This window comes from Scophthalmus maximus, chromosome 20 (genome assembly GCF_022379125.1).
Source record: "Scophthalmus maximus strain ysfricsl-2021 chromosome 20, ASM2237912v1, whole genome shotgun sequence".
NCBI classification, from domain to species: Eukaryota; Metazoa; Chordata; class Actinopteri; order Pleuronectiformes; family Scophthalmidae; genus Scophthalmus; species Scophthalmus maximus.
The window spans coordinates 17,016,498-17,030,657 of NC_061534.1; the positions used below are offsets into that span (position 1 = coordinate 17,016,498).

General features: G+C 43.1%; 1 protein-coding gene across 2 annotated transcripts in view; it reads right to left on the reverse strand.

Moving 5' to 3' along the window:
- Positions 1 to 13,671, reverse strand: part of znf385d (zinc finger protein 385D) — a 68,010-nt gene extending 54,339 nt beyond the window's left edge. The window contains exons 1-3 of one of the 2 annotated variants that reach the window (XM_035608774.2): positions 13,420 to 13,670; positions 7,318 to 7,378; positions 5,532 to 6,881 (exon numbers count right to left, since the gene is read on the reverse strand). In XM_035608774.2, coding sequence (XP_035464667.1) covers positions 5,532 to 5,600 — 69 coding nt within the window. In that variant the 5' untranslated portion in view covers positions 5,601 to 6,881; positions 7,318 to 7,378; positions 13,420 to 13,670. Of the gene's footprint in view, positions 1 to 5,531; positions 6,882 to 7,317; positions 7,379 to 13,419 lie in introns of both variants that reach the window. The other variant, XM_035608773.2, reaches the window with a different exon arrangement.
- Positions 13,672 to 14,160: the final 489 nt, after the last annotated feature.

The window sequence follows — 14,160 nt, forward strand, 5'->3', positions numbered from 1 at the left end:
TTTGTTTCATGGTGGCAATTTCAATAATTCCTCTGCGACAGAATCAATTGAAAGTTGAAGACCAATCCCAAAGTTCTTCAAAGCTCACTCTCTATTTATTATGCCCAGAATTGGCCGCCCCGCTGCAAAGTAACCGCGTGCCCTCCTCAACACATCCATGTGTCTAGACTGAAGGTGTTCTCTCTTAAAACAGGCCAACAGCAACAAATCCTGACACAAATGTTTTAAACGGCAAATCAAGGTTGTCTGGGAAAAAAATTGATAATTCCAATCTTGTTGAAAAGTTCCACGATTTAGCTAAAGTGAACGGATTAAACTTCTCTTTTCATGACTGAAAAATCCTGCAATTTCCCAACAGCCATGAGAGGAGGCGATGAAACGTGACATTTTGATTCGTCATTGTTATCGCCTTTATCTAGCGGCTCTAAATTCAAATTCTGACCCTGGAGTGCAACAAACCAAACACTGAATCTCTGCCTTGATTATAAAAAAACCAAAACAGATTAGGAACGTGATAATGGACAGAGCCAAGAACTCTGATTGCCCCGCGTATGTTTTGATTAATTTCATCTAAATATGTCATTGAAATATTTATCATTCAGGACAGTGCTGTTGAGTATTTGGCCGACTGGACCAGATTCTGAGAGAGGTCGGGGTGTAGATGGAGTTTTCTATGATTTACATATACATGCTAATGTCTGGAATGTCAATTATAAAGCCAAACATTTGACTTGGAGAAAAACATAATGAAATGTGTCCATGAATTAATAAATGTGGTATAAACAAACAGTGTAAGTTTTAAGGTTATGATCAATGTCATCAACCTGAGCTGCTTGGATTCAGTTTAATCTTGAATGATTCTGGATGGACAGATGAATGTGGATAAAAATCAGATTTTGCACCCTTAACCCTCGAACTGCATTTTGTCATATTTGTTTTCTTTGACATTGACATGTTAAAATGTTATCATCACTTAACATCCTCTTCTATTATGTCGTATGTTCTCAACATTAATTCTTTATTCAAAACCACAGATCAAAAAATATAAAAGTGCGATTGGCAGTTTCTTGCACAGATATAAATAATCCAAGAATACAGACAATTATTTGTGTGTATGATTTATTATTTAAGAATTTCTTTTTTTTGTTTGTTTGGTTGTTTGGTGTTTTTCTCTGTGACACCAACTGGGCTCTGCCCTTTGTGGCAAATGCCATGATGCCACATTAAATAAAATACTAATACCAGAAAGTAGTCCTGGATATTAATGCACAACTGTGTGTGTGAGAGAGAGAGAGATAAGACAAACAAGCTTTCCTTTCCCTCCAGCTAAGGGCTTTCTGATTATGTCAGTCAGACTTTGGAAGTATATTATCATGTCCTGCAGGTGTGGACACGCACACACTTTCACAGTTTTCGGTTTCCCTTTGGACTACTTTTTTTCTCTTTTTTAAACCACACATCCTGTAATGTGAGCGTTTCAGGGCTGCAGTGTGTTCTGACCGCTGCAGTGCATCAATGGAAGAACTGTCATCATCATCTATAGGATCATATTTTGGGTTTTTGTTTCCAATAAAGGGAGCATGAATGTTTATTAAGCCCAGGAGTCACGTACGCAAATCTGACCTCAACTGAGAAAGCGTGTGCGTTCGGTGGAAGTACAGATGGAAACTAGCTTCAGCCTGATCTGTAAATCACGACGTCTGCTGCACTCAGTCGTACAGCTGCTTGGGTTCTGTGAACAGTTATACTCAGATCTGCAACTTCTAATAAACTGCATGGGTGAAGCCATATCGCTCATAGGTGGAGGTGGAAAGCTATTTACACACTTTGCTTCACAACATGTTTTAATATTTCCATTTATGCAGCTTTAGACGAAGACTCCACTGCATGTCAGAGGGAAACATTGTAGTTTTTTACTCCATGAACTCATAAAATATCACTATTAGCTCTACTGTGTTTTCCTTTCTACTTCATCTTATCTGCCCGTCTTTGTATCCTTATTAGCCTCTTCTCTTACATACGACCTTCTTTCCCTCCATCCCTCCTCATTTCCGACTGATCAGAAAAAGAAAAAACATACAGGCTTTCTGCGTGAGAAGTGTAACTTGAGGTACAATTTCCTGCCCTTGCTTATTTTTACTCTAATAACAATGTGAATCCGGTATTTGACATTTCAGTTCTTCCTGCACTGTTTGTGTAGAACATCAAATCCCAAGCCTGTGAGCCACTGCTGTGTGACATCTAAAAAAAAAAACCAGGCCTTCGAGCTGGCAAACCGGCTCCTCCGTTGCCACCTTTGAAACCAAACTTACTCGGGTGTTGAAAGTGCCGCGAACGCTTGTGTAGGCAGCTCAATGCCTGCGCGAATGTAGAAGAGTAACTTGTGCATGAACTCTTTTATAAAGCTCCTGGTATCAACTGCACCGCTCTCTGCTCGAGATAAAGGAGCTCTTAGGAAAGTTTGAGAGCAAAAAAGGGAACGAGGGGAAACGAAAAGGTTGAAAGAGCGAGTGAGTGAGAGTGTGTGTGTGTGTGTGTGTGTGTGTGTGACAGAGGGAGAGGTGATTACTTTGTGTTCGTCTCGTATCAGCTTTCCTTCATTCGGGGGGCTTCCAAGTGTATTACTCATTACCTGCAGACAAGTCTGTTAAATACAGATTAGATGGGGAGAGAAAAGCGACGCAGTATTCCTGAACTTTCTCATGAAAGTGCTCTTGCGTATAAACAATCTCTCTTCCCATGGGTTATCCCTATAGGCTTATCTCAGTGGTGTCCCTGCTCTTTTTCCCTTCAAGTTTTTTTTTTTCTTCCGCTTTTCCAGCTGTGCGCCATATTTCACGCTCTCGTTCCAGATTTTAAATTGAGCTATCCCCGTAATTCAAAAGAAGACACTGCACAAAAAGAAAAAAAAACCCCTTTCAGGCTTTTATCAGTCTGGGTTTTTCTTTTTTTCCTGGAGTCATCGTGTTTTTTTTGATGGCCTCGCTGATTCGATATGCGCGCGGCCACATATTTCCTCATAATTACTCTCTGCTTTCAAAAAGCCAATCAATAGATCCATACAAGTGTACACATGAGTCCAGGTACAGTAAGTGCACATCGGGTGAGTGCTCCATTTAAAAGGTACTGCTTCGCTGGTTGCAAATCCAATAAGGTCTATGTAGCCACATTCTAGTGATGCCGTCCAGAACGCTGTTAACACCAGTTATAGAAACTGGAGAAATAGCCAATTAAAGAGTTCATCCCGGAAATGTGACCACTTTATTGAAAAAGAAATGAGCGCTAAAATAGTCATTTCAACGTTTAATCTTAAAATAACCATAAAGAAATGTTATAACAACAATTTTCACATTTAAGTTAGTTTATAAACTCTGTCCTTACACCCTCAATTCACAGTGAGATTTACAGATTTATAATAATAATAATAATATATTGGATTTATAGAGCGCTTTTCAAGAACCCAAAGCGCTGATTTATTCAGATTTACAGATGAGAAATTCAATTTATTCCATACTGATTTGTTTTTGTTACCTTCTGCTTGGGAACAACAACAATAATAATAATTGCAGCCTGCATTATGTTCCCAGGCAGTGTTTGAGAGGTGCTACATTTCTGTACCAAGGGAGGCGTTCAGGGTGACTGGTAAACAGACAAAAGACAGAACTTGTCCCCAGAGACCCGCGTGGTTACGTGTTAGGTCATAAGTTAATTATGCTTTGGTTTCTCTGAGGAAAAATTGTATTTAGGGAACATAACTGTTGTGGTTTCATGTGCCAGTTACCTTTAGAATTGGAATAATTAACTGTGACTTGGCCCCAATTACTGAGAAAATGGGAATGTCACTGAAAGCAAAGCTGATCTCAAACCAAAAAGTTTTGAGTTGAGAGGTTGTATGTTGTGCGTCTCTGTGGACAGACTTCATGCTCATGACCTGCTGTGGATTGATTCTCTTAACAAATGGCCACTGTCTTTATTTCCCTATGATTTGTACAAAATTCTGTAGCTTTGTTTTTGTTTTTTAACCAAGGAAATGCAACAGAAATATTTGGAAAGTTATAGCGTGTTCACACCAAACGTGCATTGGATATATTGTGCGTTGAGATTACATACTACGTCAATGCAGAGAAAATGCGAAATGCAAAGTTCACATCATTTGCTTCACTTGCTCGAGGTTCCATTGTATTTTAAAATATGAAATAATTCCTTCGGCACGTTTCAAAGAGAAGTGTTGCCAAATGATTTGCTCTTCTTTGTGACATTTCTTCAGTTCTGCTCATGGAGAGCTAACATATAACAGTAACTCTACATGTTCCAAACAGCCAATAATGCACCATCGACGATGTTTTGCAAATTTCACTTTCATTCTTTTCAGAATTCCTAACAGAAAAAATGCACCATTGATGTAAAAATATATTCAACGCAGGAACACTCACCGCATATGTTTAAATCAATTTGTGTCATTTTCAAATTAGCCTTTAAAGACCAATGGCAAGACGAATAGACGACAAAATCCCAAATTCTCGGCTTGGAATATTTTCACATCAAAACCATTCATACCGACAAAGACGCAAAGTTGTGACAGTTGCAAACACCTTGTCTATAAAGTGATGAATGTCCGCCACCTCACTCGACAAAATAGGTCAGTTGTGTAGTCTAAACTACAACAGCGCACATCGATTGGTTGACTCTTTTATTCGTGGTGCGAAAGCTCTACGCCTCTACACATAACGAAGACAACAGTTTGAAAAAAATGTATTGCTGTGCGAATTACTCGCACGACAAAACGCCCCCAAGCGCGTGAAGACCTTCAGACAGCGCCATTGTGTACAACATTCAACATTTTCTATGGTAACCTATGTTTCTGTGTTTGAGTTAAAAAAGAAACAGATGTGAATGTGAACAAGGGGATGGATTGTACTCGGCAGCCAAATTCCTCGACGAGAAATAACCTGCTCTCACTTTATGAGTTTTGGTCTCAGAGCCTAAAGACAGAGCTGTCAGTAAATCACCAAGACATCGTTGAATATCTGCAAACCTAATGCACCATTACGCATTTTTTTCCATCAATGCTTGTCGGCATTTTTGCATTACTAAAAGAAATTGTGCTTGCAAATATAGAAATGCACTGCAGCTGCCAGAAACCACTGCACATTTCATCCACAGATTCACCTCTTTAGTATCTACGACATCAATCATTTCATATTCAAAGTTCTGCATAAAAGCTTTAAAAACATCACTGAGATGTTTCATGGGCAGTTATTCGAGAGCATTTTATAAAAAGACGTCTGAGGCGAGACAAAAGGTCCGACCTCGCCAACTCAAAGCTGAAAACTAGTTGTCGGATCTTTGAGGAAGTATAACAACTTTAAATGAAGGTGTCTACAAGCAAAGAGATCAGATACAGATGATATAACACTTTGAAAATGACTTTCATATCTCCAGCTCAAAACGCTGGTGTCCTTCAGAATGACAGCATCAGAAAGCCAGCGAGCAGATCACGTGGCCAATGAGAAGATGAGGACGAGACGTACCGTGCTGAATCCTGGGAAGAGGCTGACGGCCGAGGCTGTCTCCAGTGGAAACGGGAGAAACTGCTTCATGCCCAGTGAGGTCTGGACGGCGGGCAGGGTGGGACGCAGCAGGGCCGGCAAGAGGCCATTTTGACATGCGTTACCTGAATGAGGCAGAGCAAAGGCAACACGTTGAACTGCAGTGAATCTTCAGAGTTTGTGCGTGTGTGTTCAATCTGTGTCCCAATGTCCATTTGTACTGTGCAACATCTCATTTGGAGCACAAAGGTCACAGACATTCCTGACTTTTGCGGCTCGTAGAGCAGCTTGTAATGCCGCTGATTGCATGTAAGCCCCCCAATATCTCCATTTTATGTGGTTGTAATGGACCACAGTGTAGGATTGAGGAGGATTTATTAGCAGAAAAAGGGAAAACAATATTATAGTTCTGTTTTCATTAGTATATAATCACCTGAAATTAAGAATCATTGTGGTTTCTATACCTGTGAATTAGTTCTTCATATATACATATATCGGGAGCAGGTCCCCTTTATGGAGTTTACCGTGTTGCACGGCCATGTTTCTACAGTAGCCCAGAAAGGACAAACTAAATACAGCTTCTAAAGAAGGTGAGGAGTGTTCAGTTGGTTGTGATCTGTAACGTCACTTCTAGATGCCACTAACTCCTATAGAACACACGGGTCCTTTAATAATTTAACTCTGGGGGGAAAAAACAACAACCTTTTTTTTGAACGTTTGAACACATCTCGGATGATTGAAACCAAGGAAATGTTGTTGAAAGGCCACAAAAAATGCCGGTAAGTGGACCTTGAGTGGAGATTTTTTTTGTCACACATACTGATCCTGACATCAAGAATGAAGATTTATGCTCAATAGATAAATAAATACGAGTTTTTTTATTGTCTCATTGCACTTCAGTGCAACACAGAATATTTAATATTTTATTATTACTCACAATTAACAATCTCTAATTTCGGTGGATTACATTTGAATGCAGGTCTTTTAGTTGTAATGGAATATTTTTTAATGGCATCTGCACCACCACCGGTGGTTAAGATTTTGACCTCCATTATGGCAAATGGGCTCAGGGATTTTACATGTCGTTCACCGACTGCTGGCTTGGGATTCTTGCAAATGAAATGTCTTCTTGTAATCACAATCAGGGTGTGGTGAGAACGAGGTGTGTGCATGCAGATGACCACTGATGCTGCGATGATGTTTATTCCCTCCAAAACAGATGTACTCATCCTGAAAACTGCCGTCACAAATAGCTGATGTGGAATGACTGCAGCAGGCACAGTGTTGCTTATGAGATGATTCAATGGCAGGAGAAGCCTGGCCCACACATTTCTGGGGAAAACAAAAGTAAATATTTCATTTTTATTGTCATGTGAGTGCGCCACGCCAGCAGAGCGCTTTATAAACCACCAATTGGAAACAGCACACGGCTGATTTCAACAAGGCGGGATCAAACCCCCCCCCCCAAAAAAACCATCACAGTCTTCCAAAACATTAGGAATTAAAGAAGCCATTTTGTAAAAGCTATAATGAGAACCAGAGGGATGTTTTTATATATTTTTTTATCGCTGTTTTTTAACAACAGGGGAAATCGGGGCCAGCGTGACTCTGACTCTGAAGTGCTGGCAGATACAGCAATCATATCAAACCACCGTCTTGAGGAAAATAAAATCATAGTTTGCCACGTTTCGGTCCCCAGGAAGTGGTAAGGGGTAAATAAACGCAAAAGTCATAAAGACAGGAAGGGAAAAAAGGAAAAACCACAGACAGTTCCCCCTTCTCTCAGTCCGTCTTCTGTCTTCCCTCTCCAGTCGCCGGAGCGCTGCCATCTGTTGGAAAAAGAACACACGCCGTCTCTCATGTGGAGGCACGTCCTGGTCCCAACTTTTACAAAGCATGTCCTTCTGTGGGGGGAATCATCCAGCCGTGCCATCTCTCGACGTGCCGGCCTGACGTCAGCCCACAGGCATGCCTCACCTCGCGTCCAGCCAAATCCACCATTCAGCGCGCCGACGTGCACAGTCAAAACAGCCTCGCGTGAACACACCAGGGCTGACGTGCGGGATTAGTCTGCAGCCAAATGGGGAGTGACACTCACTGAAATGTGAGTTTGTTCGATAAGGTCGCAATTAGTTTGCTGATTGATGGGAGATGAAATCTGACGTGTCACCGCGGCCGACGTCTGTGAGTTTTTCTGCTCTGCAACAGCTCACACAGATAATTTGTTCCACCGCTGAACAAGAAATCTCATTGAAGCCTTTTTTCCCTATTGACGTTTGGTAGAAAGAAGCATCTGATCCCTCGCTGGAGAAAAATAGTCATATGATTAATACTCCATTAGAAATAGGCAGAAGTGGACCTTTTGACCGTGTTTGTAATTCAATCGTTCCTATTATTTATGTATTCCAAGCCACATTTTTTATGTCACAGCTGGTAGTAGAGTAAAATGAAAATATGTCAGTGAGAAAATGTATTAAGTTTCTTTCCATCTAAAGCTTATCGGTTGTCGCCTTTTTGACCTCACATGTCCAAAGTGTAAGTGAAGATGAATTTATGTATCACTCTTCAGTTTCTTCTCAATAATGAGGCATGAAAACATAAAACATGCAAGACAATAACAAAGCTGTGTTGCTCAGTGATGCTCTCAGCGAAATGTTAACATCCTCCTGCTCAACGTGCCCATAAACCACAGCACTGGACAAATTAAAAATTTAACTCGACGCTGCTGCTAGATGGAGAGTGAAATGAAACAAATTTCACAGCAATCGATTTGAATCCTTGTTGCTATTTTCGCCCCAGACCGGGCAAAAAATCGCCTGGGCAAAAAATATGGGCCTAACAACGAGCGTCCACTGCTATCCCTAATGTAGAGCCGTATTCTTGCTTTCCCTAACTAGCCACGAGTCTTCTGCTTATACTGGACTAGGGCAGAAACTAACGATTATTTTCATCATCGATTAATCTGTTGATTATTTTCTCAAATCATCAATTAGTTGTTTGGTCAATAAAATGGTGAAAAATGTCGATCGTGATGATGTTTGTGCACACACCAAATATGTTTAGTTAACTGTCATAGAGCGAAGAACACCAGAAAATATTAACTAATAATAACTAATTCATTTATTCAAGAACGTGAAATCAGAGAATTTTTACCCATTTTCCCATTAAAACCACTTGAACGATGATCAAAATAGTTGGCGATTAATTTTGTTGCAGCTCTATACTGGATTGAACCTCCTCTGGCCTTTAACCCTTCCTAAACACGCACACTGTCTGCGGTGTAAAAGGGGTCAATTGAACTTGTTTCGTTCCCTGTGGATGACGCAGCAATCGTAATCTAGCCAACATGCTCCAACAACAAAAGCACATTCCAGCCCGCAGCAGAGGTTAGTGTTTCAACTCTCCTCAGCCTGATTGTCTGTCGGCTAAAGTAGAAAATATAAAGCAGAGCAGTTAAAGTGAGCTAAACTGTTGAGTTAAAACCTGAGCAACACACTGGCTCTGACACTGAAGATACCCAGAAAAAAAACTATCTACAGCAGGCTCTGGCAGGAGAGAACAGATGGCATCTGTAATTATCATTTTAGAAGTGTCAATATTTGACTTGAGTTTAGCTGAAAAAAAAAAAATCATTCGAAATTTAAGTTAATATTTGAGTTTGGTCGACAGCTTCACCAGCAGAGCGTGGGGCCCAGGTGGACTGAGCGGCTCGCCGCCGAAGCCTGCGTCTCCTTTGCATCTCGAGTTGCTCGGGAGAGTCACTCCACAGTGAAAGGTCAGCTGGTGAGAGTCATTAAAACAACTGAGAGAGCGGCCCCGGAGCTGAGCAGAACAAAAAGAGGGGGGGGGGGAAAGAATCCACGGTGCTTTTTCAGCCTGGTAAAAACTGCAAATCTATACTATATCTTTTTTTTTCTTCTGTCAGGGGCATTTAAACAAAAGCAAGTGAAATGAGCCAAATCCAAGTAAACGGACTATACAAGGTCATTTGGATGAAAAGCCTGGTTGTGTCGCTGCGATCTGGTGAATGGAGTCTCGTAGCTGCACGACGAGCTTCCCACAATGAGCTCATCGCGCAGTCGCCGGCAGCGTGTAGTATGTGGCGGCTGGACGTGTGATTTGGAAGTGTTTTGAGCTTATGAAATGTTGGTCTATGTAAACTTTAACCGCAGATTTATTTTTCGTCCCCGTTTTATTTCCGGCCACGCCGAAAGCCGCACAGACGGATTGCTTTCTGTCTGCGTCTCCCGATGAGCGGCAAACATTAAAACCAACTAACGCTACACATTCAACTTTAAAACATAAATCATGAAATCGGATGTGATTACAGGATCGACCTCTGAAAAAAAAAGTATCAGCCGTTTGGCCCCAATTAACCCCCCGCCCCCATCTCCACGTGCATTGTTTGCAGCATTCCTGTGGTAGAGTGGACGTCTCGCTGCATGGCAATAGCTACACATTCATGACACGATGAACTGAGATTGGAAATAAACACATTTTTTTAAGACGGGGCCTCAAAATCAGGTGATAAAGCTGCTTAAATCAATACTTTTTTAAAATTAGCAACAGCTGGAAATTGTTGTGTTTTATATGAAAGTTGAAAGGTGAAGGTTGTTGTGATTAACCCTGGGAAAACAATCACCCCACTCAGCATCTGGTTTCAACTAAACCAGGTCCCCCCCCAAAAACAGGCTTTTGTTCATTCTAAGCAAGTAGCGGATTAAATCAGACGTGAAATAAACGATTGAATATTGCACTTACATTCGTCATGTCACCACACACACGACTCCAGATGAATGTTGATTTGCTCCAGTTGTGGAAATCGTTTGCTAAAACATTAGCCACACCATAAGACTGTAACATGTTAAACGTGTCTCTTTTCCAAGAGGCAAAAAAAAAACAAAAAAACATCCAATTATTGCAGCTTGAAATATCTTCTCATGTCAGTGTGTATTAGGCCTTAGCTTCTACTTATTTTTACTAAACTAAATTTGAATTAATCAAATTAGCACGAGCCAGTTGACACGCATTGAACCCCGGGGCTTTCGGAGATGCTTTTATTTAATTTTTTTTTGGCCCGCTTCGCCGAGAGGTGTAATGAATGAATCTCGGACGAGATGTGACTTCTGGAAACATTTGAATCAGATCCGAATTGATGAAAGTTTTCGCACACTGGCTTTTGTTTATCCATTCTCTTTAAAGGGAAGTGTTTGATGATGCGGCACGTACAGTACGGGATGTTAAGAGCAGCTCCCTGCACGCGGGACGTACGTCTCGTGACGTGCTTCAAGACTCCCACCGTCCTCTGCACTGCCCTTCCTGGAAGATTCACTTATCTGGGCTCAGGGGTTTTTTACTCCCGCAGCAGTGTGTCGAGAGAGCGAGAGAGTAAAAATGATGTCTGGAGGACGCCGACTGGCATTAATAATTAATCATCTAGTGCCGCTCTCCTCCACCTTCCGCCTCCTCTTAGCGTCTTGAACCCGGGCTGCTGCTCCTCTGCTCATCCCGATACGATCTGGCCAGAGAAGCTGAGAGTCCGCGAAGCCGGAGAGCCTCGAAAATGAAATGATCCCTCTCGCACAGCCATCCGTTTCCCCTCGGCAAATAATGAATCCAATTTTCGACATAAATCAGAATTCCGCTGAAAGCCGTCCGCGTGCCGATGACGCGATTAACACCTTTGTATGTTCCCGGAGTTTGCTGATTGTGTTCTGTTACCCTCTGAGATCACAGGATAAAATCCGTTCACCCCTATTAAAAATGTACAAGGTGAATAAAAGCATTCTTATTTTTGAAAAAGCCGCACTTGCACAGATTCTTTTCCTGTTAACCTTTGCGGGATTAGCTCTGTATTCTCATGAAATGCCATTGACCTCATCGGCGCGTGGCGTACAGCGCGCGTCCGGGCCCCCGAGCTACGCTGCCTCCACACCCCTGCGCATTGGCATACTGTATCTGTCGCTGCTGTCGTGAGTGTGGCTCACAAAGAAACGCAGCTGTTTCTGAACGCCGTCCAACAATCACTATCCCGCGCGCTCCGCGCGAAGTGATCCGAGGCGAACCGAGAAAGACCCGCGCACGCGCTGCAGAGCGCCGAGCGCAAGGACAGACGCGCAGGATGGATTTTCTCGGGGGCCCTTTTTCGACTCAACAACACTAATGGCTTGGTGGACTGCACCACGCACTCAAGGCCTATTAGCCTGCTACGTTGCGGCTCTTTCGCAGCCTGGTTTCGATGCATGTCGACGGCTTTTAATGCAAGAGGTTTGTTTTCATTTCTTTCTCCTTCTTTTTTTTTTTTTTTAATCATTTGGTCATCTTGTTTCAAAGAGGTTAAAGAGTCTAACTGGCTCTTTTCATGATATGTCACCTGCTATAAATCATTTGAACGGAAAAACATGTTCCAGTTAAACAGCAGCAATGCAGAGCTGGCGAACAAGCAGCGTTATTAATCTTTAAACAGATACCATCTATTTTCTCTGTGCAGTGCAGCAGCGCACTCAGGGCTGCATTTGTAAATTCTGAAATGATGCACGTCCTGTACACAAACAGTGACCCTCTTGTTTGTTTGTTTTTAACACTGAGCAGTGGAGATAAGCTGCTTCGCTGTATTTCATCTAAGAAAAACACAGAGAAAACGAGCATCGCCAGCCACAGGATCCCCCTCGGAACTGTTCTCCGGTTGAAGGCCGGGGCATGCGTCTCCCCTCTCGCTCCTCTCACGACTTTGGGTTAAACTGGGGCCGAATACAAAATCCATCCATCCTACACCAGACCTGCACCGTTCTTTCCTCCTTGCCTCGCAGTGGTTTCACACCTGACCCCGACATCGGCGGTGACTCTCAAAGAGCTGAAGCTGTCCCCGCACCTGACATCTTATTCGTTCATAAGCTCCCATTCTTCCTTTTCCCTTCCTCTTTTTTCTCCCCCTCGCCCTCCTCCGCGAATGTCATGACAGCAGAAAAGCCGTCTCGCTTTTACAAGCCACGGTCTGTAACTTCACATCGCTTTAATCCCCGGGATGAAAAAAAAAGAGACTTTCATTTAACAAATCGCCCCCTCAGAACTCCGGATCCCTGCGTAATTATTCCTCCAGTGTGACTGTAAGCCAGCCGTGAGAAGAGCACTTGACGAGAAGCCGCTCGCGCATTAAGTCTTCCTAAGCCTCCTCCAGTCTCCTCTACAAGAACTAATAGCAGGAGGCTTCCTTTATTTTCTCAAAATATCCTCTACACAAAATATCGAGCGGGGTTCGAGGCCGGACGCTCCCATCTTATTTGGATTTCAACTGACAGCCAGCTGGTCAAAGAGCCAGAATCAAATCCAGAACTTGGACTCTCAGCAACTGTTCCACCTGGGAATTAAACTAGCAAATCCAGAATGTGAGCAGAGGGGAGAAGGGGGGTTGTGACCTGGTGAGCAGGTTCATTCAACACTTTTAGGATCCCACAGTGTGCAACTTCACACACTCTCCTCTTCATTTTCTGCTGGAGCAGCAACAAGGTCTCCTATCTATCTTTTTTTTAGTTTCCCGAACAAGTGACAGGCAGGCTGGAACACATTCACCTTTGGAAGGGGGGGGGGGGGGGGGGCTGTGCACTTACACTCTGCATTTGATTGTGATAAAGCGTGCATGCGCGCACACACACACACACACACACGATAAAGAGGACTCCTAGGTGTGTAACTTCACACTCTCTTCCTTTAATGGAAACCAGCGCTTCTTCTGTTCATGCTTTTAGTATGAAGAACAAGTAAGAACACAAACATTCACCCTCAGATGAAGGGGTCTGCGCACACACACACACACACACACACACACAAGGATGAGAATATGCATGTAACCACTATGCAAATACTAACTCACCAAAGAACATGCTGCTGTCCATTGCTTCCTCAGGCTCGGGGGTCTGCTGTATTTCCTCTCTGGTGCCCTGCCAGTGTGTGTGTGTCCATGGACGGCAGCCTGGGCATGTCTCATGCACTCCTCAGGGGTGTGTGCGTCTGTGCATGTGTGTTCAATCCGACAGCAGCGTCAGTGGCCAGTCTGCTGCGCTGTACTCTGCACGTCGCCTCTGTCTGTGGACCTCCGTAGCTGCCTCTCTCCCTCTCTCTCCTCCCTTGCCGCTCTCGTCCCCTCCCCTCCTCTCTAGTGCTTCCCTTCCCTCCCTCCTCCGCGTCCTCTCAGGCCCCTCCACACACTGGATTCCCTCGCTTCTGTCCTTTCTCTCTGAGGTATCCATCTGCATTCTCTAGCAACAGCCTCTTCTCTGCTGCTCTCTCCCTCTCTATAGGTGTCTCATTTTTGTTTAACGTGTCAACCAAGCTCCTCTCTCTCTGTCTCTCTCTCTCACATACACACACACACATGCATGCACACATTTCTTGCTTTCCCGCACTGTCTCTCTTTTATTTGATCTTACTCCCCTTTCCCTGCTTCCATATCTATCTCTTCTCTTTTGTCTTTATTCTGACTGTTCCCCCACTCTCCCTTGGTCCTGTCTCTTCCACATCTCTCTGTTTCCACCTCTGTATATATCTTTGCAGTGTTTTTTTCCCCCTTTCTGTTTCATTCCTCATTCTTGACTTGCCCCTTTCTGTGTCTTAT